The 24,950-nt window shown below is 43.1% G+C and overlaps 1 protein-coding gene across 2 annotated transcripts in view; it reads left to right on the top strand.

Moving 5' to 3' along the window:
• Positions 1-24,950, top strand: part of CAP2 (cyclase associated actin cytoskeleton regulatory protein 2) — a 120,911-nt gene that overhangs the window by 37,513 nt on the left and 58,448 nt on the right. For both annotated transcript variants that reach the window (XM_075826605.1, XM_075826604.1), the window contains exon 3: positions 1,528-1,628. In XM_075826605.1, coding sequence (XP_075682720.1) covers positions 1,528-1,628 — 101 coding nt within the window. The remainder of the gene's footprint in view (positions 1-1,527; positions 1,629-24,950) is intronic.

The raw sequence follows: 24,950 nt of genomic DNA, 5'->3' as shown, positions 1-24,950 counted from the left end.
ATATTCTGAATTAAAAAATCTGCAACACATAGGGTATGCAGTGTAAAGATATTCCGCAGAGGACAAAATTACATGCGGAAAATAACCCCAGGTATGAATTCTGGATTTTTTTTCTTCATAGAATACCATGGAGTCATTTTTCACGATGGAAATTTTACACAACAAAAAAATGCAGTGCTTATGCCATGTGTGAATTCACATGTGAATATCATTCATTACATTGCCGCCCATCCTCCCTCTTTCCTATCAAGCATTCTTATTTTTATTACATACTCCCCATTTTCCTCCATTCCTATATCCTTCACACATGTACAGTACAGATGGACTGGTTTTATAGAAAATAAACCTGCCATACAGTGTCCAAATAATTCTATCCTACAGTGCATAAATAATACCTCCAGACAGTGTCCACGTAATACTGCATATCCAGCCCACATAATACCGCCATATATATCCGTGTAGAGCAGGAGACAGAAAGGAGTAGGAGGTTGTGATTTAATACAATGCATAAATAATACCTCCAGACAGTGTCCACGTAATACTGCATATCCAGCCCACATAATACCGCCATATATATCAGTGTAGAGCAGGAGACAGACAGGACTAGGCGGTTGTGATTTAATAGCCACACCGTTTTTTCATTCCTGTCTAACGCTTGCTCTTTTCAATCATCTGCTTCCCCTTACATGAGCGTTGATCGGAAGTTCTCCTCAAATCCCGACGTAGCATCCAATTGCTTGTTCAAACAATTTAAAGGCTTGTCATTTGTAATGTTAATGTTCTGTATGTTTAAAGACGTAGGTTTCTGTAGTTATTATGCATTTGGATGCTTTTGAGGGTGGCCGGCAGTAGGAAAGACATAGTCTATAAGAAAAAAACTACAAAAATAAAGGAAAGTTGTTCACTTAGGGCCAGTTCACACACTTTTTTCCTGCTAGTGGAAAAACATTCTCGTGGGAAAAAGAAGCGACATGCCCCATCTTCGGGCGCTCACGTCTCTAACCTCCCATTGACATCAATGGGAGGCAGAAAAAGCATATTTCGTGGAGTTTTTTGCCCGTTGCGCTCAACAGCCATGGGCGAAAAAAGCAGCAAACGGTGTGTAGGCAGATCAAAATCTGCCACAAAGTTCCAGACGGAATTTTGTGCCTTCAAAACACTCCGTGTGAACATAGCCTTAGGTTGCTTAGGGTGAATTCAAAGGCAACAGATTTGTTGTAGAAAGTTCTGTGACTGCTCCATTCATTTGAACGAGGGTTGTATGTAAGTCCATGCACAGGCTGCAGAAACCACACCATTGAAATGTATGAAATCGATTTTCAGTTGCAGAAATGTCTGCAACAAATAAGCCGTGTGTGAATATACCCATAGGCTTGACTCACACGTAGCATATTTTTCTACCACAGATTTGGTCACAACAAATCCACCTAAAAATCCTTACACAGTTGTATATATCAGTACGCATTAGGGGTACTAGTAGTGTGTGCACATTTTGTGTGTCTTCTAAAGCTTTTGTGTGCCCTTCAGGTGTTGCTCCATATGTAGAAGCATTTGATGCCCTGCTGGCTGGTTCCTTGGAACAGTATATCAAAAACAGCAAGATTCTTGGTGGGGATGTGGAAACTCATGTAAGTCTTTTATTTTAATTTTTTGGGGGATTTAACTATATTTGCATTACAAATTTGCTTGACCTTTTTTTTTTTTTTGCAGTTTATCATGTGTTGCTCATAGCAATGACCGATTTTGATTACTATTATAATAATATGAAGTTTCTCAGTCATGAACTGCAAAGAGATTGTATCCAACTACTTAATACAATTAAGCACTGTACCTTTCAAAATAGAAAAGCTGAATATCAGGCTGGGTTCACATAGAGTTTTTTGCAGGTGAAAAAAACCTTTCTCTGCCTCCCATTGATGTCAGAGGCGTAAACGCCTGAAGATAGGGCATGTCCCTTCTTTTTCCCGCAAGACGGTTTTTCTGCTCGCGGGAAAAAACCGCCTCCCATTGAAATCGATGGGAGGCATTTTTGGCGCGTTTTCCGACGCGGTTTCCGCATAAAAAAACTCTGTGTGAACTCCCCCTAACCGTACAATTTATGATACTTAGAGGTCGACAGTAATTTTGTACTGAGTTGGTTTGTATTGCATATGGGAACCAAATGAAACTCCATATAGTCCTTTGACAGTTTCCATTGAAAATGAATACATCAGTAAGTACACAATTTTACATTGGTTAAGCCCTTATAGTACTCCAAGGATGGTCAGAATGTAAATATACATGTCTTATTTATTATTTTAGCTAGGCCGTGATAAATCATTTTGACTGGATCTTAGTTGTCACATGACTGCGTGCATCTGTCAAATGAGACCTGAATAGGGAAACGTAAATAAATATGTCTAATACAGGGTATGCTGTAAAAGTGTGATGGGTTCAGGTACCACCTCTTGGTCCCTCCCCTACAAACCTATCCAGAAAATGGGGGTCCCATGACTACCATTCACAGATTCAGAGGCAGTGGTCTCGATCGCAATGGAAATACATGTGAGTTACGAAGAGAGCCCTTACAAGAAAGTTTATCTTCATATGAAATATCTTTCTCTAATTTTTTTTTTCATAATCTGAATTTTTTATTAAGAATTTCAACAAGTACAGAGCAAACAAACTCAAGGAAAACATTTCAGTATACATACATGTTATTTTGCATTATCTATATTTCTCTCAGGTAAGATGTTAACATGTTTCCACATATTACCCACACACCTTACCCCCAAATTCACTTCTCAGAATATATGCATTATCTCTATTTGATAAAGTTTCTTTATAAAAATATAATTAAAGCTTTGCGTAAGGTGTGTGTTATCCTTCCATTCCCACTAAAGGAGGGAGGAAGGAGAAAGGGAAGAAGAGAGATAGGGAAAAAACCCGGAAATAGAAAGAGAAGGTTCCCTTCTCCCAGACAGGAGCCCCCAATTCAGCAGACTGCATCTGACCGACCCCTCTATGGGGGGGTTCCGCCTAGCCATTTAGCAACGTGTGGACCAGATTTGAAGGACGACCATGTACTCCACAGACAAAGAACCGCACCAATGCGATCACTGTCCTCTGCAACCAGAGATTCCATTCGACATAAAGAGTCCATCTCCACTACCCATTCCACAACCGAGGGCGGCACGGTGGACTTCCAATGTCTAGGAATAACTGTTCGTGCCGCAGTCAGGAAATGCCTTAGCAGCCCCTTTCTAATACTCGGCAGAGGGCCCGGAATTAGAGATAGCAAAGCCATCTGAGGAGTGGGCACTATCTGCGTACCTTCCACTTCTGTATAGATTTCAAAAATCGCTTTCCAGAAGGTCTGCAAAACGTGACATGACCACCAGATGTGCAACATTGTTCCGGTCTCGGTCCCACATCTCCAACACAAATCTGACACCTCAGGGTACATTCTGTTCAGATTCTGTGGGCAACGGTACCATCTAGTCAGGATTTTGACGTTTTTTTCCTGTGCCTGACATGCCACCGGCATTTTGTGAGACAGAAAAATATTCGATCCCACTCAGCCTGTGACAGGACTACTCCTAGTTCTCGCTCCCATGTGCTGACGTATGCAGGAGGCTGGTCGTCACCGGCCTCTGAAAGTAAGGTATACAGGTTAGATATCACCCGATCCGGAGGCTCAGTTTGAAGCAACAACGACTCAAGCGCAGTGCTAGTGTCGATATGTATCCCACCCGGTAGCGCCGAGCGTAAAAAGGTGTGCAATTGGGCATGCTCCATCCAGGAAAGCTTCCTCCCCGGGCAATTCCCTCGCAACTCAGACCAGGAAGGGAGCTTCCCCCCCTCCGACATTACCTGACATAGTCTCGTGTTTTCAGAAGAGGACCAAATCATAAACTCTTTCTTATTGACGGCTGGTAAAAATTCTGGGTTATCAAACAACGGGCTAAGGAGTCCGGGTCTATGTGAAAGGCCCTTTCTAACCATCAGTCTGTCCCATAGAGTGAGGCAGTGCTGGGTCAGCAGGGGCAGGGTCATAAGTGCCGGCCTATAATCAGGAAGAATCCATGGCAGTGATCTAAGTGAGAGCGCGACTATGGATTGTTCAATCCCTACCCATTGTTTCTTGGGTCCATTATGGAACCAGTCCACCACCCTTGCTAGTACTGCGGCCTGATGGTAAGTGACCAAGTTCGGGAGTCCTGCTCCCCCCTTCAGTTTTGGACGGGATAGTGACTTCATATTAAGGCGTGACCTCAATGTGCCCCACACAAATTTCCGAAAAGCTTTCTCCAATGACTTAAAAAATGTTCCGGGGATTAATACTGGGAGAGCCTGAAACAGATATAAAAACCGAGGGAGGATGTCCATTTTGATTGCATTGATGCGGCCACACCATGAGAGCTGCGCTCGATCATATGACAGTAGATTTTTGAGAGTGGCTTGTAGTAACGGCTGATAATTGAGAGTGAATAGATCCACCAGATCCCTGGGAATCTGAACTCACAAATATTTGATTGACCTCGCCTGCCATTTAAAATTAAAGGATGACTTTAGTAGCTCTAGTGTCTCAGCAGATAAGGAGATGTTGAGTGCTTCAGTTTTCGTATAATTTACTTTAAAGTTGCTGACCTGGCCAAATACTTCAAATTCTCTAATAAGTACTGGTAGGGAGATCACCGGGTTTGTCACGAAGAGCAAGAGATCATCCGCATATAGGGCCAATTTATGACAATCTCTACCTATTCCTATCCCTGTTATGTCTGGGGAATTACGTATAGCCACAGCTAGGTGCTCCATCGTGATGACATAAAGTAATGGTGACAGGGGGCATCCCTGTCTAGTGCCGTTAGCAATCGAGAATGTTGTGGAAAGTATTCCGTTTGCCCTAACCCTTGCAGTAGGTGTCTGGTAAAGGGACAGTATCTTATCTAGCATAATGGGGCCGATCCCAACCTGGCTCAACGCCGACTTCAGGAACCCCCAGTGTACCCGATCGAAGGCTTTTTCCGCATCAACCGATATTAAGCATGTGGGTAGCAACTTTTTCTGGACGTAGGAGATTAAAAGAGTAGTTTTATTGGTGTTATCCCTAGCCTCTCTATGTCGAACAAATCCCGCCTGATCTCCGTGAATACAACGCGGTAGAAGTGGGGCTAGTCTATTTGCAATAGCCTTAGAATAATGTTTTACATCTACATTTATCAGGGAGATTGGACGGTAATTAGAACATGCCGAGGGATCTTTCCCTGGTTTGGGGATCACAGTGATGGTTGCCGCCAACGTTTGCGGAGTGAATGGCACGGAGGTTGTAACTGCATTATAAACCTTAGTCATATAGGGGAGAAGTTTATTAACAAAGGTTTTGTAAAAGGATGCCGGAAATACATCCGGACCCGGACTTTTACCCGCTGGAGCTGACTTTATGATTGCCTGTATTTCAGATTCCGAGAAGGCCTCCCCTAGTGAGGCCGTCTCGGTCTCCTCCAAAGTCGGCAGCGCCGTCTGTTCAACATAGGAATCAATCCTCTGTTGAAGGGTACTTGGAGACATGTCCGCCAAAGGCCCCCTGAGGTTGTATAGGGCCTGATAGTAGTCCTTAAATGTGTTAACAATGTCTTCTGGCTTATGTTTGACCTCACCCTGTGTTGTTTTAATCGCCGGTATAAAGGATTGAGGGGCCCGTGGGTGTAATGAATTAGCTAATGCCTTCCCGCATTTGTTTGAATGTTCATATGCGAAACGCCTCATCCGGTCTCGAAACGACGCATGCGCCTGATCTAATAAATTCCTCAACGAATTTCGAGCTTCTAGTAGCTCTGCTAAAGTCTGGGGGTGCTGGGACTGCTTGTGAGTGGTCTCTAATGTCTGTATCTGGGACAAGAGCTTATCAATTTTGAAAGCCCGTTCCCTCTTCAATCTCGAGCCTTGCTGTATAAATATACCTCTTAATACACTTTTCAACGCCTCCCACTGAACCGGCAGAGGGGTGGAGTCTTCCTCATGATGCTCCAGAAACTCTGAGATGGATTTGTTAATTGCCGTTTGGCAAACCGCATCCCGTAAAAGATGGGGGTTCAACCGCCAGTGCCATTCCCGCTGTTTAGTATCTGGGAAGATAAGAGACAAGTAAACCGGCGCATGATCCGCCCAAATCATAGTTCCAATCTGAGACTTCGGGGACCAGGAAAGCAGATGGTGACTAATAAGAAACAAATCTATCCTGCTGTACATGTCATGTACTGGAGAATAGAAAGTGTAATCCCGTGTTTGGGGGTTGAGGATCCGCCAAATGTCCACCATTTGCATACCAAACAGTTTAGATTTAAAGGAACAGTGTCATCACAATTTTTTTTTTAATATGTTAAAGATGTTAGTGCTTTATTAAAAACGTTTATATTTATTTGTGTGTTTGTGTTTTACTTTTTCTTATTTTTACACTTTTTCTTCTCTATGGGGGCTGCCATTTTTTGTTCCATTTCTGTATGTGTCGATTAACGACACATACAGACATGGAATACGGCAGCCACAGTCCCATAGAGACTGCGAACGGGTCCCGTCCCATCCACTTCTGTGTACGCCGTCTGTGTGGGAACTGCGCATGCGCCACTCCCACACAGTCCAACTTGAAATTGGCGCCGTCCGGCGCCATTTTCCTGTGGACCGGAAGTCGCGGCCGGACAGTAATATTACTACTTCCGGTCGCGGCTTCCGGACTTGTGCACTTGGACCAGCAGCAGCAGACGGAGCGGACGGGCCGGAGGGAGCCGCGGCGGCAGGAGCAGGTAAGAGATTTCAATGTATGTTCATGTTTGTGTACGTTTACTACTGTATGTAAACCTACTACACTGTGTGTTAGCTCAAAAAATGGCGTCACACAGTGTAGGAGGTTAGACCGTTCAAACCCCTCGTTTATCCCGGCACTAGCCAGGATAAAGGAGGGGGGGGGATGCTGAGAGCTCACTAGAGCGAGGGCTTTTTACCCAATTTTGCAATGCTGCAATTTTGGGACTAGCTCCATCTAGTGACCAGCAATGGGAAATATTATAAATTAGAATTAATTTATAATATTTCCTGCCTCGTGAAAAAAAGAAAAAAAATTTGAACAATGTTTAATCACCTACACACTAAATGTTTAATTAAAAAAAACAAAACATGTTTTTCTGGCAACACATTCCCTTTAAGGGAAGCCAACTGAGAAGCGGGAACCGAGGATCTGCCCGAGGAGGAGTCTGCAACCCTGTCCATTGTGAAATTAAAGTCTCCTGCAGTCACCAATAAGCCTTCTGCAAATTTGGAGAGTTCCGTGAAGTAACTCCTGCATACGCGCACCTGGTCATGATTAGAAAGATACAAGTTCGCCACAGTGAACAGTCGCTCACATATTCGAAGCTTCAAAAATACATAACGCCCCTGAGTATCGTATTGGGTAGCAACAACCGAGACCGGAAGAGATTTATGTATAGCTATACTCACTCCTCTGGATTTCGCGTCGGGGTTGGTACTATGGAACCACTGCGTATAGTATCGATGTTTCAGAGTGGGCACATGGTCGGTCCTGAAATGAGTCTCCTGCAAAAGTAAAATCTGAACACGTTGTTTATGCATATGATGTAGAATTTGCGTGCGTTTTTGCGGGGTATTGAATCCCTGAACATTTAATGAGCAACATTTTAAAGGCTCCATCTGGGAAAGAGGAGGAAGGGTAAGAGGAGACAGGAAAAGAAAGAGTAAATGAACTAATGGATTCACTACAGACAGTGATCCGGCCCCAAAACTACTCTGTTTAGAGGAAAGAAATTAAAGTAAAGTGTTCAACCGAACACGCCCTAAGTGTGGGTTTGACTGGACTATGGAAGAAGGAAACTCCCAACCAACTCCCAAATGCCCGACTTCTTGTATGGACACACATGTAAATTATCACCTTATCACACAACAATGAACCAACAACCCGTAACTGACTCTTATAGGCCTAGCGTCATTGATCTTCTTTAAGGGAATCTGCCCCTTAGTTACTATAACCTGTATTGTGTCTAAAAGGTTCTCCTTACCATAGAGGTACATATATCCACTGCCATTCCGACTATACCGCCATTTATATAATCCCGACTAGATTCTCAGGTTCTCATCCTGGTGGGGGGGGCTTGGTGTGTCACTCCCGAACCTATCACGCTGGATCTATTTATATGCCATTAGCTCCATCATCTCCCCTCCACCACATCTCGGGGGTCTGCGGACATGATGCGATATGATCCCTATAGTCCCAATTGACCCCTTGTCAGCGAGGAGGAATGCATCCCTGATCCCTTACTTGTTGCCTGTTCTAATCTGTAATGCACACATAAATCCCCAATGCAGTCCCCCTTCCCCCACCCCTCCAATGCAGCATGTTAGAACATAAAACAATAAAAAAGTAACCCCAACCACTCCTTGTCAGCGGAGCGTAATGTTCCAGCATCTTATTCCAGCAATCTTGACCTGGTCAGGCCCGACGTCGAGGTGGCCACCATCTGTGCTTCATCGAAACATTTCTGCCAGGCAGGCCAGGCTTGTAATATGTCTGGCAGGGGGGGCAATTTCTCGGGACCCGTGGAACTGAGTCCAACATATACGACCATGGCTGTCTTAACCGCTGTATAACTCAGTAAGACTCCATAAAAGCCACCGGCGACGCATCAACGGAGCAATCTCAAGATTCCTGAGAGTCCTGAGCGGGAACTCCTGGGCCCTGCACTCTTCTGCGTCTCGCAGGGGTCGAGGAGTGATCCATCCGGTGATTTCGTCTTGGTGTGCGTTGTGGCATAGGAGGAAAATACGGCCACTCTGGGATGGAAATCTGTGGGAGATCTAGTGCCGCGAGGAAATCAGGAATATCTTCCGGTGAATAGACTGTGTACAAGGAAGATCCCCGGCGAACTTGCAGTTGGAAGGTGTATCCCCATGAATACTGGATATCTTTTTCCCTAAGTGCGATAAGTAGGGGTCGTAGGGCTCTCCTTTTTGCTAAAGTGGAACGAGAAAGATCCGCCAGTAATTGCACCGGAGCCCCGTCAAAGTCCAGTGTACCCCTGTTACGGGCTTGCCTCATGATAGATTCCTTAAGTTGGAAATAGTGGGTTCTACACACCACATCACGCGGTCTGGCCAAATCCGTGCTTTTTGGGCCCAGGGTGCGGTGCGCTCTATCAATTTCCACCGGAGAATCTGCAGGTCTTTCCAGCAGCATGTTAAATATCCCCTGCAACGTGTGAATGAGGTCCTGGGGCCCCGTAGCTTCTGGGATACCCCTGACTCTAATATTGTTTCTCCTATTTCTATTCTCTGCATCATCCGTCATATCAAACAGCATTTGTATATGTGCAGAGTGTTGATCCAATAAAATTTGTTGGGAGGCCTGATGCTGCTGCAGCTCCTGTGTTTGCACTTCAATAGCTTCCACCGATTCATTAATATGTGTAATGTCCTCTTTTAGGGAACGGATCTCGTTTTTGCATACCGCTTCAAGGCGGGAAATGTAGCCCTCCATATCTTTTTTAGTGGGTATGGCCGCCATTTGTGTCGTTAATGCCTGCAGCTCAGGGCTCATACTACGGTGTAATATCGGGTTAGAGGCTGACTCACCCCTCTGAGGTTCCAACGCTCTATCCTGCGGCTGATCTGGAGGAGTTGCCGTTCCCCGAGGCGGCGTCTCTGAGGTGCCAGTGCGGTCCGCCATCTTGGAAAGCCGGGCCGGAGATACAGGCAGGCCTGAGTCCGCAAAATAATGAGGTATGCCGCTCCTCGTTCTTGTCTGATCGCTTCTTGCGGGTGTCGGGGGTTTGGTGCGTGATCCCCTTCGCATTAGTGCGATGTGTGTCGCAAATAGACGCTGTTAATCGGGTTTGGGAGCAGTCAGGGAGCAGGAGCTCTTACACCACGCGTCTCACCAGTTCCATGTCCAGGCCACGCCCCCCTTTCTCTAATTATTAACCCTATTCACTTCCCAAGTGCAATACCCTAGCAAGATATCTACCCAGCTTTTATATATTTTTTTTAAATTATAATTGGAGACCGCAATTCTACGTTCAATCCTCTCGTCTTGTACTACACTTATAGCATAGCCTACTGTGATAGCGCAAATGCAGTAACCATCTGTTATCAAGGAATTCCACGTCCAACGGCCTCTCCGTCTGCTACAATACAAATAGCTGTGTCGCATATTAGAAAAATAAAGTGTATGCTTTATTGGAAGCAGTTTATTTCTCCATACATTATAAAGCATTTACATAATAATTGAATGCGTTTACTAGGATTTTGTATTGAATCCATTATGAACAGATGGAGCAGTTACTACTAGACTAAATCAGCATATTTATTCTTCTGTAGATTTTACTGTATTCTCAAGAACATTGGGGCAGTTTTTTTTAAACAGTGTAAACTTAGACCAGGCAGTCAGAAAATGCGCCAAATTTATCAAAGTGGTGCATGCTGTATGATAAATTTGGCGCATCTAGCTAGACATGTTAGACACTTTTCTGTACCTTCCATTTTTAGCGCACGGTGTCACATTTTAAGCCATGTCCCTTTCCACTAGACCACACACTTTTTCTGATAAACCACGCCACCTTGTCCAGCGTGTCGGGAAACAAAAAGGGTCTAAAACAGTTAATAAATGTGGCGTATGGCATGTACCCAAGAATTCTGGCTCAATTTCAGCCAGACTTCTGGGGCATTTTTATAGTAAATCTGCCCCATAGATTTCTCATCACCTAATTTACATGTAAACCTAAAATCCACTGTGTCTATATGACTGATGTGATAAATGTAAAAACAGATTCTTAAAGAGAATCTGTCAGGTCCCCTATGCTTCCCATATTTTAGGGCAGTATAGGATAAAGGGGGAGATGCTGAGCTCAGGTTTATATAGTTTTCTATTATTTGATTCAGTATTAAAATGTAAAAAACTGTTTAAATGCTGCCAGGACTCCTAAAGAAAGCCTAACCCCCACTGACCTACCAATCGGACATAAAAAAAAAATACACTCACCGTTCCTCTTCTCTTGTCTGCTGATTGGGCCGGCCCCAGATCCCCCCTCAGTCTGCCACATACAAGTTCCTGAAAAAAGTTGTATAGGTATATTCCTAGGAAACTGTACCTAAAAAGAAACCTTGGTGCGGCGCTGTTCCTTACTCGTGAAAATCCTTTGAGTAGTACCGAGTAATGAATATCCAAAAGTAACATCGAGGTTATGCAAATAAAGGGTTTTAATTGAGATCATAAAAGCAACGCGTCTTGGAGCCATACCGGCTCCTTCATCAGGCAGTATCACAGAGATAGGTTAGTGTGTGAATAGTGCAAGTATTTGTACTTAAATAAAACGGGAAGAAAAAGGGGGGTGGTATTGATAAAAGGTCAAAAAAAACTTTACATAAGATCATCCTATATGTTTCACCTCAATAAAATAAAATTTTAAAAAAACGTAACCTTCACTAGTAAGACGAGCCCAAATGAAATTGATTTCCTCGATCTTATTATTTCCCATGATAACTCTCAATTTATTACACGCACCTTCTTCAAGAAGGTAGATACTAATAGCGATTGTGAGTACACCAGTAGCCACAATAAGAAATGGTTACAAAATATCCCCTATAGTCAATATAAGAGGGTACGTAAAAACTGCAGCCCTGAAGGTGACTTCTTCAAACAAGCTGGCACTCTTAAAAAAGAAAAGGTTTCAAAGAAAATGGCTACCCCACTCGTCTTTTATCAGATGCTTAGCAAAAAACTACGAGGCTAAAGCAAATAGACTGCTTAACCACCACAGACAAGTCAATTTCAAAGGATTCAAAATGTATAGAGTGCCTACCGGCAAACAGAGCCCTTGTTTCCCAACCACCAAAATTAAAATATAAGATTTAATTGGTATAGACGACCATCAACAGACTACATAGAAGTTAAAATTCCTGGTCCATTGCTGATAGAGATCAGCATAGTGCAATGTGTGGTTATTCAAAGAAGCAAGGTGCTAACGGCTGCAGACCGCAGCACCACGTTGTAAGTTAAATTACTAAGAGACCAGCAGGACCAGAGTTAAAAATTCAAAAGAGCCCCCCCGACATGTTTCACTACCGACGTAGCGTCTTCAGGGGTATAGGGGCTAGTGACAGCGGGCGGCGGAATCCACATACCTATATATGCAGTAAACTATCTGCAGCTGTTGCTGCAATTAGTTGAGAGCCAATCAAAAGAGGAGCGGAGGAACAAGCCTCCGCACGGCTGACTGACAGTCAGCAGCACCAATCGCTGGTGAGACAGAAGCCACCAATAGGTGCAGTAACGAAAAAACCGGAGATAGAAAAAATCTGGTGATAACAACAATGTATCGACGCATGCATATTGAATTGCATACATATAACGTGCTATATAGCTGTTAGGTAGAAATAGTTATTAAGTTAGTGCATGACCGGCAGCACGAACGATAGTTCACCAATGAATAGGCAGATAGCCATGTACATAGTACAGTAGATCGCAGAAATGATTGGCATATGTATAATGCCAACCATAAAGTGCCCATAATAATGGCACCAGTTGTGGTCTGTAGTGATAGCCCAATTTTAAAGTTGAAATTGAAGGAGACCGTCGCAATAGTCACTAGGAAATTCTGAATGGTTATTCAGGATTATATTGATGTCAATAAATGGTAAGGAATGTGGAAAGGTACAAACCTAGTCAGAGTCAGTTATATAACAGTGCTGTATAATAATGCTATATAATAATGCAATTTATAACAAAAAATATGTATACCCAAAGGGGCATCATGCAACCGAACAGAGGGAAGCGGATTCACAAAAATGCCGCAAACGTAAAACCCTCGTTGAGGCCCCCTGGACTGAGGGAGCCCAAACGATGGATCCAACGTGCCTCTTCCTGTAGTAACCTGCGATCCAGATTACCTGCTCTAGGGCCAAGTTTAATATGGGTAATGCCCCAGAATTGTAGGGCACGGACATCCCCATTATGTGCAGAATGCACGTGCCTAGAGAGTGGTGTATCTTCTTTGTGATGGATAGTACTTAGGTGTTTTGAAATTCTCATCCTCAATTCCTGTATGGTCTTGCTGACATATAGTTTAGGACAGGGGCATTTAGCAATATAGATCACTCCCTTACTTTGACAATTGATGAATTCTCTGATCTGATAGGATCTACCATCTAGTGCATTCGTAAAGTGTTTGACGGTGGGCATGAGATAGCAAAAGGAACATCGACCACAAGGATGTGAACCAATGGTCTTTGACTTCAGCCAGCATTTTGATATCACATTAGATCCGGAGTGGTGACTGTGTACCAGGTAGTCTCATAGGTTCCTCCCTCTACGATAAGTGATGCTCGGTGTAGGGGGGATAGCATCGCGAAGATCCGGATCAGCCAAAAGAATTGGCCAATGTCGGTGTAGGATTTTGCGAACCTGTTGGGACCCAGCATCAAATGTGCCAATGCATCTAATACCGGTTAGTCCCTTGGGTTTAGCTGTAGTCACTGTTCGCTGAACATTTTGAGGTTTATGTTCGCATAGTAATTCACTCCTATTGGTAGCTCTGGCCCTAGCATAGGCTCTGTGCAGCCACTTTCTGGGATAGCCTCTTTCCACAAATTTGGAGAAGAGGCCATTACATTCATGTTGAAAGGACCGTTCATCCGAACAGTTCCTTTTTGCACGGAGGTACTGCCCAATAGGGATTCCCCTTTTTAGGGCAGGAGGATGGTAGCTGTCCCAATGCAAAAGGCTGTTAGTAGATGTTGGTTTTCTGGAGATATCAGTATGGACACCACCAACAGGATCCAGGGAGATTTTTAAGTCCAAAAAAATAATTTATTTTTCATGTATGCAGTGGGTAAATTTCATGCCCACTTGATTAGTATTGATTATGTTCATAAACTCGTGGAATAAAGATAAGTCACCAACCCACAGGAGGAGAATATCGTCTATATATCTCTCCCAGAAAAGGATGTGACAAGTGTAAGCGGCTAGTGTGTCAGTGAAGACTATGGTATCTTCCCACCAACCTAAAAATAAATTCGCATATGTCGGTGCACAAACGGTGCCCATTGCCGTTCCTTTTATTTGTTGATAAAATTTACGATCAAATAGGAAATAATTGTGAGTAAGAAGAAATTGAAGTAGTGATAATAGAAATGTATTGTGTGCATGAAATTGGGTGCCTTTAGTGCCTAGGAAGTGTGCGACTGCTGTGAGGCCGAATTGATGTTGAATGTTAGTGTAGAGTGATTCCACGTCAATACTAGCAATGAGTGTAGAAGAGGTAACATGGATCTCCTGGATCCTGTTAATGGTGTCCTTTGTATCTCTCAGAAATGAAGGGAGAGAAGTAACAAAGGGTGAAAGAATCTCGTCCAGATACATGCTGATACCCTGGGTCAGGCTATCATTGCCAGACACAATTGGTCTACCAGGCACTGGGCGAGATTCCTTATGGATCTTTGGCAGGGCGTAAAAAGTCGCCAAAGTTGGAACAGGGTTGTAGATCCGTTTAAATTCCTCGTTGGTAATGAGGCTAAGTGTCTTCGCTTCCTCAAGTAGTGTGTGCAGCTCACCCAAGAACAGATCAGTAGGATTCCTGTCCAGGATGATGTAAGTCGTAGTATCATCCAAGAATCTATGGGCCATGGCGACATAATCGCCCTGGTCCATAATGACAATGTTACCTCCTTTGTCAGAGGGTTTTATAGTGATTAAGTCATTGTGGCAGAGTTCAGTAAGTGCTGCTCTTTCTTGTTCGCTTAGATTAGCAAGCGCTCTCGTTCCGTCTGATCTGATCTTTTTGAGATCAGCACACACCAGTTTAACAAACTCATCTATATGGGCAAATTGAGAGAATGGTGGGGTTAGCTTAGATTTTGGACGCAGTGAGGAAAAAGGACCAACTGCAGCAGTGGGACCCTCTTCATTCTCATATAACAGAGCTTCAAGATCTCTGAGTGTATTCTGTTCAATTCTATCCATATTTGCCACATCAGAAGTGTTGTTTTTAAAATATTTATGCAGAGCCATTTTTCTGGCAAATAGATTAACATCCTTCGTCCACAGGAATTCATCATACAAAGGAGTAGGAGTGAAGGATAAACCTCTACGTAGAAGTGCAAGTTCAGAATCATTTAGTTGAATAGAAGAGATATTATACACCTGCATCTCACCACCACTCTCTATTGCAGAAGAAATAGGTTGTACCATTGTTAGTTCAGATTCCAACGGGAGTTGGTTGGTCCTAAAAAAGGAAAAGTATTCGGGGGCACGATTATGCTGTTCATAGTGCCAATCGGGCACTTTGTGCTCATAGTTGTTTGGCTGGGACCCGTACCTATGGGACGGGGGGTTGAGGGGACAGTTGAAGTACCAGAGGCTGCTGATGTAGAGGAAGCTGATAGTGAGCCCAATGCGAGGTGGTGGTGGGGATCGGGTGGGACTGACATTTTGTGTTAGATCTGGTCTGTACGGTACTACGTTTAGCAGAATTAAATCTGTTATTGATCTTACGTTTTGTACTAGATCTAGATCTAGGTGAATTTCAAAGGACAAACTCAACCACCTGAGTAAATTAAATTTTATCCCCACTTTTAACAAAAAATTCAAAAAATGAGTGAAATTCTAAGTACTCATTGGCATGTTCTTACTTATGACCCTTTTCTAAAATCCCTTTTACCTACCAGGCCTAAATGCACATACCGTAGAGCGCCGAATTTGAAGAATATATTAGCCCCAAGTAGAGTTAAACATTGGACATTAACTAATAACAATAACACGAAAACCCTTCCTTTACTACCCTTGGGGAGTTTCAAATGTGGTAAAAATCGCTGTCTTCTGCAATAGCATACAACACAAATGCAGTTCTTTTACTAGCAACAGTACTCGGGAAGTTTTTTCCCTCAAACACAGGCTAACATGCCAATCCCAATTTGTCGTCTACCTTATCAATTGCATCTGTGGAGTCCAATATGTAGGGCGAACTATCCAACCATTACACAGTCGTCTGAATAAGCATCGCTCTAATTGAAATAAAAAACTATGGATCCATAGTATTTCGAAACATTGTACCTTGACACATGGAGGGGATTTTAAGCGCTATACAATTATGCCCATTGACTACAGTGATACACAGCAAATAGATTTGAATACCTTTGTCGACAAGAAGTTTATTGGATCTATAGGTTGAATACTTTAGTGCCTTCGGGCCTGAATGAGATTTCCGAAACCATTATTTAAAAACTGTGAACCTCCAACAAACCAGTTAAACAAACTCTATATTTTTTAGAAAACGTCCTCCTCCCATATCGCTGTTTTTAATTTAATTTAATTTAATTTTATATATATATACATATCGTGTCACTTGGCACTTCCAGCAATGTAAATTTCACGTCTTTTTTTTTGTATGTCACCTCTTCTGCATGGTAACATATGTATTTAAAGGTATACTAACTTGTTCACTTATGTTTGCCTATATTTTAAGTACTGCCTTCTCTAACATGACCGAATCAAATCTTATATTGGCATCCCCAGGATCATACCACATATTGGTGTATCCGTATAAGTAGCTTGCTACCAACGAAGACCATGTTACAACAAAAATGCCAAATAACTTTGTGATCTGCTACTTACTTACATCCTCCGGAGTGCCTGCGATGCCGTTATAACATTACAGCACTGGTTACTTAGCACGCCATAGAGCTGACCAATCAGCACCACAAATTGGTACGTACATAGTAAACTACGGCGCTTGCAGAACTGCCTTAACAAAGACATCGCAGGTTACCAAGGGCGCTCAACCAATGATCCTCCAACGTGGATTATCGGATACACGTCAAAAAACCCCTCTGGATTCTCTTTCGCAAACAAACCCTCCCCCTATCTAGTGACCCCTTGGAATCCGCATACAAAGCCCCTTGTCAATATAGTTACATAGTTACATAGTTACATAGTTAGTACGGCTGAAAAAAGACACATGTCCATCAAGTTCAACCAAGGGAAGGGAAAAGGGAAGGAAAAATTTCTACACATAGGAGCTAATATTTTTTTGTTCTAGGAAATTATCTAACCCTTTTTTAAAGCCATCTACTGTCCCTGCTGTGACCAGCTCCTGCGGTAGGCTATTCCATAAATTCACAGTTCTCACTGTAAAGAAGCCTTGTCGCCTCTGCAGCTTGAACCTTTTTTTCTCCAGACGGAGGGAGTGCCCCCTTGTTTTTTGAGGGGGTTTTACAAGGAACAGGATTTCACCATATTTTTTGTATGTGCCATTAATATATTTATATAAGTTAATCATGTCCCCCCTTAGTCGTCTTTTTTCAAGGCTAAATAGGTTTAATTCTTTCAATCTTTCCTCATAACTTAAATTCTCCATGCCCCTTATTAGCTTCGTTGCTCTTCTTTGTATTTTTTCCAACTCCAGGGCATCCTTTCTATGAACTGGAGCCCAGAACTGAACTGCATATTCTAGATGAGGCCTCACTAATGCTTTGTAAAGTGGCATTATTACATCCCTGTCCCGCGAGTCCATGCCTCTTTTAATACACGACAATATCCTGCTGGCCTTTGAAGCAGCTGATTGACACTGCATGCTGTTATTGAGTTTATGATTTACAAGTACACCCAGATCCTTCTCAACAAGTGAATCCGCCAGTGTAGCGCCCCCTAGGACATATGATGCATGCAGGTTGTTGGTACCAAGATGCATAACTTTACATTTATCTACATTAAACTTCATTTGCCAAGTGGACGCCCAAACACTTAGTTTGTTTAAATCTGCCTGTAATTCATGAACATCTTCCATAGTCTGAACTATATTACATAGCTTGGTGTCATCTGCAAAAATAGAAATAGTGCTATTAATCCCTTCCTCTATATCATTAATAAATAAGTTGAATAATAGTGGTCCCAGCACTGAACCCTGGGGTACACCACTTATAACCGGGGACCATTCAGAGAAGGAATCATTGACCACAACCCTCTGGATACGGTCCTTGAGCCAATTCTCAATCCAATTACAAACTATATTTTCTAAACCTATAGTCCTTAATTTACCCATTAGGCGTCTATGGGGGACAGTGTCAAATGCCTTTGCAAAGTCCAAAAACACTAAATCCACAGCGGCCCCTCTGTCTAGACTTCTGCTCACCTCTTCATAAAAACAGATTAGGTTAGTTTGACAACTTCTGTCCTTAGTAAAACCGTGCTGGCTGTCACTTATAATGCTATTTATTGTCACATAATCCTGTATATAGTCCCTCAATAGCCCCTCAAACATTTTCCCCACGATGGATGTTAAGCTTACTGGTCTATAATTACCCGGGGAAGACCTAGAGCCCTTTTTGAAAATAGGCACCACATTTGCCCTGCGCCAGTCCCTTGGCACTATACCTGTCACTAGAGATTCTCTGAATATTATGAAAAGGGGGACAGAAATAACTGAACTAAGCTCTTTAAGAATTCTAGGGTGTAACCCATCTGGTCCCGGAGCCTTGTGCACATTTATTTTATTTAATTTAGCTTGGACCATCTCTACATTCATCCAATTCAGTATATCAACTGATATATTAACAGCACTGGCACCGGCTACATCAGCTGCTCTTTCTTCTGTTGTATATACAGAGCTAAAGAACCCATTTAGTAACTCTGCCTTCTCTTGATCCCCTGTGATCAACTCCCCATTACCATTATCTAGGGGTCCTACATGTTCAGACCTTGGCTTTTTTGCATTTATATGCTTGAAGAATTTTTTAGGATTTGTTTTACTATCCTTGGCCACCTGCCTTTCATTTTGTATTTTTGCTAATTTTATTACATTTTTACAGATTTTATTAAGCTCTTTATATTTTACAAAGGCTACAGCTGTACCCTCAGATTTGTATTTTTTAAATGCCCTTTTTTTGTCATGTATTGCCCCTTTCACAGAAGGTGTAAGCCATGTGGGGTTTAATTTGAGTCGTTTATACTTATTACCTGTAGGAATAAATTTTGCACTATAATAACTCAAAGTAGATTTGAAAATCTCCCATTTATCATTTGTTCCATTATTTGACATTAGTTCTTCCCAGTCTATATCCTGAATTGCAGCCCTCATCCTGGGGAAATTGGCTTTCTTAAAATTAAATGTTTTTGCCCTCCCAGCCTGCGTTTGTTTTTTACAGTATAGGTAAAATGTAACTATATTATGATCACTGTTACCGAGGTTTTCACGAACATTGACATTCCCAACAAGATCTGCATTATTAGAAATGACCAGATCCAACAGAGCTTCACCTCTAGTCGGGTCTTCCACAAACTGGCCCATAAAATTTTCCTGCAACAGGTTGAGGAAATGTCTCCCCTTTGCAGTTGAAGCCGAACCATGACACCAATTAATATCCCGGAAATTAAAATCTCCCATTATCACTACAGTACCCGCCTGTGCAGCCCGCTCCATCTGTTTATATATCTGACCTTCCATCTCCTCAGTTATATTGGGGGGTCTATAGATTACACCAAAAGTAATTTTTTCAGTGTTTACCTCCCTTTCTAGTTCCACCCACAAGGTTTCAACCTCCTCACAGTCTTCACCCACTATTGTCTCTTTCACACTCGCCTTCATATCACTTCTCACATACAGACATACACCACCACCTTTCCTATTTGTCCTGTCTTTACGAAAAAGTGTAAAACCCTGTAGATTTACAGCCCAGTCATGTGAAGAGTCCAGCCATGTTTCAGCAACACCAACTATATCTATATTTTCTTCCAGTATCAAGGCCTCCAGCTCCCCCATTTTGCTTGCTAGACTTCTGGCATTTGTGAACATACACTTTAACTTGCCTGTCAGTTTTTCACTTTTATTATCAGAAATGTGATTTGACATTAATCGGTCCTTTTTATTTACACTGATGTTTTGTAACGAAAGGATCTCCTTATCTTGTTGTCTAGTCCTCTCCCCACATTCTGTTTCTCCCCCCACCAATATAGTCTGACCCCTCTCTAACCTGGCTACCCCTTTTTTTTCTACATTGACCTCCCTCCTCAGCCCTAGTTTAAATACTCCGCCACCCCAGCTAGAATTCTCTCCCCCAGCACAGCGGACCCCCTTCCATTTAGGTGCAAATCATCTGCAGAATACAGTTTGTACCCCAATGAAAAGTCAGCCCAGTGCTCTAGGAACCCAAATCCTTCTCCTCTACACCAAGACTTCAGCCATGCATTTAACTCCCTAAGCTCCCGCTGTCTTTCCTGTGATGCGCATGGCACAGGCAGTATTCCTGAGAATACAACCTTGGAGGTCCTTCCCTTCAGCTTGTAGCCTAGTTCTTTAAAATTATTCTTAAGGCTCCTCCACCTACCATTTATTCTGTCGTTGGTACCGACATGGACCACGACAGCTGGATCATCACCAGCCCCTCCCAGCAATTTGTCCACCCGTTCCACCACATGCCGAACCCTGGCACCAGGGAGACAGCAAACCATTCGGTTGAGGCGGTCTTGGCGACAAATTATTCTATCCGTCTTCCTGATTATAGAATCCCCTACAACTATCAATTGTCTTGGCTTGCCTGCATTACCATCCCGCCGACTACTAGCTGGGCTGTTCTCCCGGCTGTTAGGGAGATCAGTATCCACTAGGGCTGCCTTTTCTGAGACTGACACCCTCGCATCATCACCCAACCTGGCAATTTTGCTTGGAATGCCAGAAACCGGATCGGCCTTCCTTGTCTTTGACCCCTTTCTACTGCCCCTAACTACATTAACCCAGCTACTTACCTGATCCTGCTCACCCATGTCTTCACCCTCCAGTTCTAACCCACTAACTGCATGCTCTGTGAGCAGCAAGCTCCGCTCAAAATTGTCTATCCTCCTCAGTGTTGCATTCTGCTCCTCCAGATCTCTAATACGAGCTTCCAGGTGAACAACATGCTCACATCTGCCACAGAGATATTCACCCTGGAACTCCGGCTCCAGTCGTGTATACATATGACAAACTGTGCACTGAAGAAAACCTCCAATCTTGCTATCCATTATCCAAGTTACACCAAAACAGCGAACAATTGTCAAAGAAAAAGAAGAGTACTTACTGGGGCTTCAACTCCTCTTTTCAACTCCGGTTTTAGAACTCCACTTAGTTCACAAGCCACTTAAACCACCAAGCTCAGAAAGAGCAAGCTCAAAATGAGGTCTGATGACTAATTTATACCACCTGTGTCCAGTTAACCCCTTCCCCCTCGTCAACTGCTGAGCTGGAACGAATCTGCAAGGGAAAAAAAAAATAAAATTTACAATTTTTTTTTTTTTAAATTGTGTGAGTTTTTGCTATCTTCTATTTGCTAGCAATCAAAACAGATTCACAAACACAGAAATACAGCAACACAATACAGAAGTACAGCAACACAATCCGGTTTTAGAACTCCACTTAGTTCACAAGCCACTTAAACCACCAAGCTCAGAAAGAGCAATCTGTCTTAAAACAGTTTCAATCATATGGAACACAACGTGAATGAGACAAATTATACATTATTCTTTTTAAATAACTAAATACATATTAATTATGTAACAAAATACCTCGACATGGTAATTTTTTATATTTTTTTTACTTTTTATCAATGTCACCCCCCCCCCCTTTTTCTTCCCGTTTTTTTTAAGTGCAAATACTTGCACTATTCACACACTAACCTATCTCTGTGATACTGCCTGATGAAGGAGCCGGTACGGCTCCGAAATGCGTTGCTTTTATGATCACAATTAAAACCCTTTATTTGCATAACCTCAACGTTGCTTTTGGATATTCATTACTGGGTACCACTCAAAGGATTTTCACGAGTAAGGAACAGCGCCGCACCAAGGTTTCTTTTTAGGTACAGCTTCCTAGTTTCCTGGACCTCTACATTCCCTAGAATATGTCTACAGGGATGCCGTGCTCCTAGCTCGACATCACCAGGTGAGCACTATTCAATAGTCTCTTATTCTTGGCCATTTCAAACGTGGGATAAAGCCCTATGTCTGCGCCATTGTGTATTTTTCTCTCTTTAAGGCCTCATGCACACGACCGTAAAAACTCCCGTTATTACGGGTCGTAATTACGACCCGTAATAACGGGCTCATAGACTTCTATTGGCGACGGGTGCCTTCCTGTTTTCTCACGGGAAGGTGCCCGTGCCGTTGAAAAAGATAGAACATGTCCTATTTCAGGCCGTAATAACGGCACGGACAGTCCATAGAAGTCTATGGAGCTCTCGTAATGACGGGTGGCTACATGTGTGCACCCGTCATTATGGCAGCGTTGCTAAGCGACGTCAGTAAATAGTCACTGTCCAGGGAGCTGAAAGAGTTAACTGATCGGCAGTAACTCTTTCAGCACCCTGGACAGTGACTACCGATCAGTATAAACCTGTAAAAAATAAAAGACGTTCATACTTACCGAGAACTTCCTGCTTCCTCCAGTCCGGTCTCCCGCCTGTTGCCTTGGTGACGCGTCCCTCTCGACATCCGGCCCGACGTCCTGGATGACGTTTCAGGCCATGTGACCGCTGCAGCCAATCACAGGTCAATCACAGGCTGCAGCGGTCACATGGACTGCCGCGTCATCCAGGGATGTCGGGCTGGATGTGAAGAGAGGGACGCGTCACCAAGACAACGGCCGGGTAAGTATGAATTTCTTTAACTTTTATTACAGAAAGGGCTGTCCCTTCTCTCTATCATGCACTGATAGAGAGAAGGGGCTGCCGATTAGTGCAGTGCTATTTTGCCGCCAAAAACGTGCCCGTAAATACGGGTGGAATACGGGTGACACCGGACCCATATTTACGGGCACGGGTTCGTAAATACTGGTGCAAAACGGGTCGCATACGTGTGACACCGGACCCGTATTTACGCCAGTATTTACGGGTGGGAAAAAATACGGTCGTGTGCATGAGGCCTAAGTAAACGTGCAAGTTCCTGATACAGCCCGCCGTCAGGACCTTGTATGTGCCACAGTGCAGACATTTGCCGGGCCTGATGTGGCAGCCTGAGGGGATCTGGGAAGGTCTACCCTGTGGGCCCCCTACTCCTTGCCCGGTGGCGGTCACAGCCCTTGTGACTATGATTGTTACGCCACTGCCTATTCCCTCCTCCACAGAAACATAACTGACTCCTTTTGTGCTTATTGTAACACTCTTCTGGGTTCAGGAGACAAATTTTAAGATAAGTTCATGTAATGTTTTTTACATTTTGGCATGGACTACAACCAGTGGTGGGGCCCAGGCTCACCATGTTCTGGCTGGTGAAGCCCAGTAGAAACAAAATTGAGAAGCAGTGCTCTAGTGTCATCCAGAATGTTCAGAGACTGTTTGGCATATAGATCACTATCCAAAACGATGGGTATTGGCCATTAAAAATCACTAGTGTATGGCCTCCTACTCCCTCTGCTCTTAGTGACTGAATACATTTAATAACCTTACTCTACCCCTAAAGAAATAGATTTTTAAATATAGAAATAAAGAAGTTACATTTCATAAGATTTGGGACAGATGGATTCATTCCCCTGACACTATCTCTTCTCAATACTCCTCATTTGATCAACTTTCTATGGAATCTTCTAGTCCTACTAAACCCCTACATTGCCCGAGTGATTTTCCATCGGACACTGGCTTCATATATATCTTCCTAATTAAAATGAACAAAGTCTTTTATGCCTGTGAATTCAGGGATTGAACATTGTGAGCATAAAGCACTACACAAGACTATTTTGTTTTACATACAGTGTTGTCCAAACATTTTAGGCAGTTGTGGAAAAATGCTGCAAAGTAAGGCTGAGTTCACACTGAGTTTTTTGCAGGAGGAAAATTCTGCCTCAAAATTCAGTTTGGGATTTTGAGGCAGATTTTGACCTTCCTGCACGTCGTTTGCCGCTCACGCCCATTTAGTGCTACGGGCAAAAAACTCTGCGAAATACGCTTTCGCTGCCTCCCATTGATGTCAATGGCAGGTCAGAGGCGTAAACAACCGAAGATAGGGCATCACGCTTCTTTTTACCGTGAGCGTTTTTTCCCACTCGCGGCATTTTAGGCCGTTTTTTGGCACGTTTTTCCGACGCGGTTTCCACGTCAAAAAACGTGTAAAAAAAACTTAGTGTGAACTGGCCCTAAGAATGCTTTAAAAAAGAGAAGTGTTTTTTTTTTTATCGATTAACAAAATGCAAAGTGAAGGAACAGAAGAGAAATCTAAATCAAATCAATATTTGGTGTGACCACCCTTTGCCTTCAAAACAGCATCAATTCTTCTAGGTACACTTGCACATAGTTTTTGAAGGAACTCGGTAGGAAGGTTGTTCCAAACATGGAGAACTAGCCACAGATCTTCTGTGGATGTAGGCTTCCTCAAATCCTTCTGTCTCTTCATGTAATCCCAGACAGACTCGCTGATGTTAAGATCAGGGCTCTGCAGGGGCCATATCAACACCTGCAAGGCTCCTTGGTTTTCGTTACCCTAATGATAGTTCTTAAAGAAAAGGTATAAAGAAAAGATTGATGTATCTCCATGCATTTGTGTTCACCTCTGTGTTAGGCTAAAAAAACTGCACCAAAAACTGCATCTCTCGCCCATAGGGTGTTAAGCCTTACTGTGCATTCTGTTTCTCCTGCTGACTGATAGACGTGTCAGTGAGAGCTTAGAACCTAGTGAACTGGAATATAGAAGAATAAGTTCATAGCTTGTCGTCAGCAGAAATGTAAACAATGAGGTCTGAACTACAGCTTGTTGCTCTATTGTACTAAACAAGAACCCGTGCCCCACCAGGAGGACCCAGTGAGATAACAGTATGAAAAGGCTCAGCCAACATGCACCAATGTGACATTTCCAGGGACATCACTATCCATAGTTTATACAGTTCTGTTTGTGTTCTAGCTAAATCCTGCCTGCTTTCTGTATCTAACAATGAACGCTTGTCATGATAATAACATGA

Source organism: Rhinoderma darwinii, chromosome 5 (genome assembly GCF_050947455.1).
Source record: "Rhinoderma darwinii isolate aRhiDar2 chromosome 5, aRhiDar2.hap1, whole genome shotgun sequence".
Lineage (NCBI taxonomy): Eukaryota > Metazoa > Chordata > Amphibia > Anura > Rhinodermatidae > Rhinoderma > Rhinoderma darwinii.
Note: the sequence above shows the minus strand (reverse complement) of the source record. Positions and strands in the feature narration are given on the sequence as shown.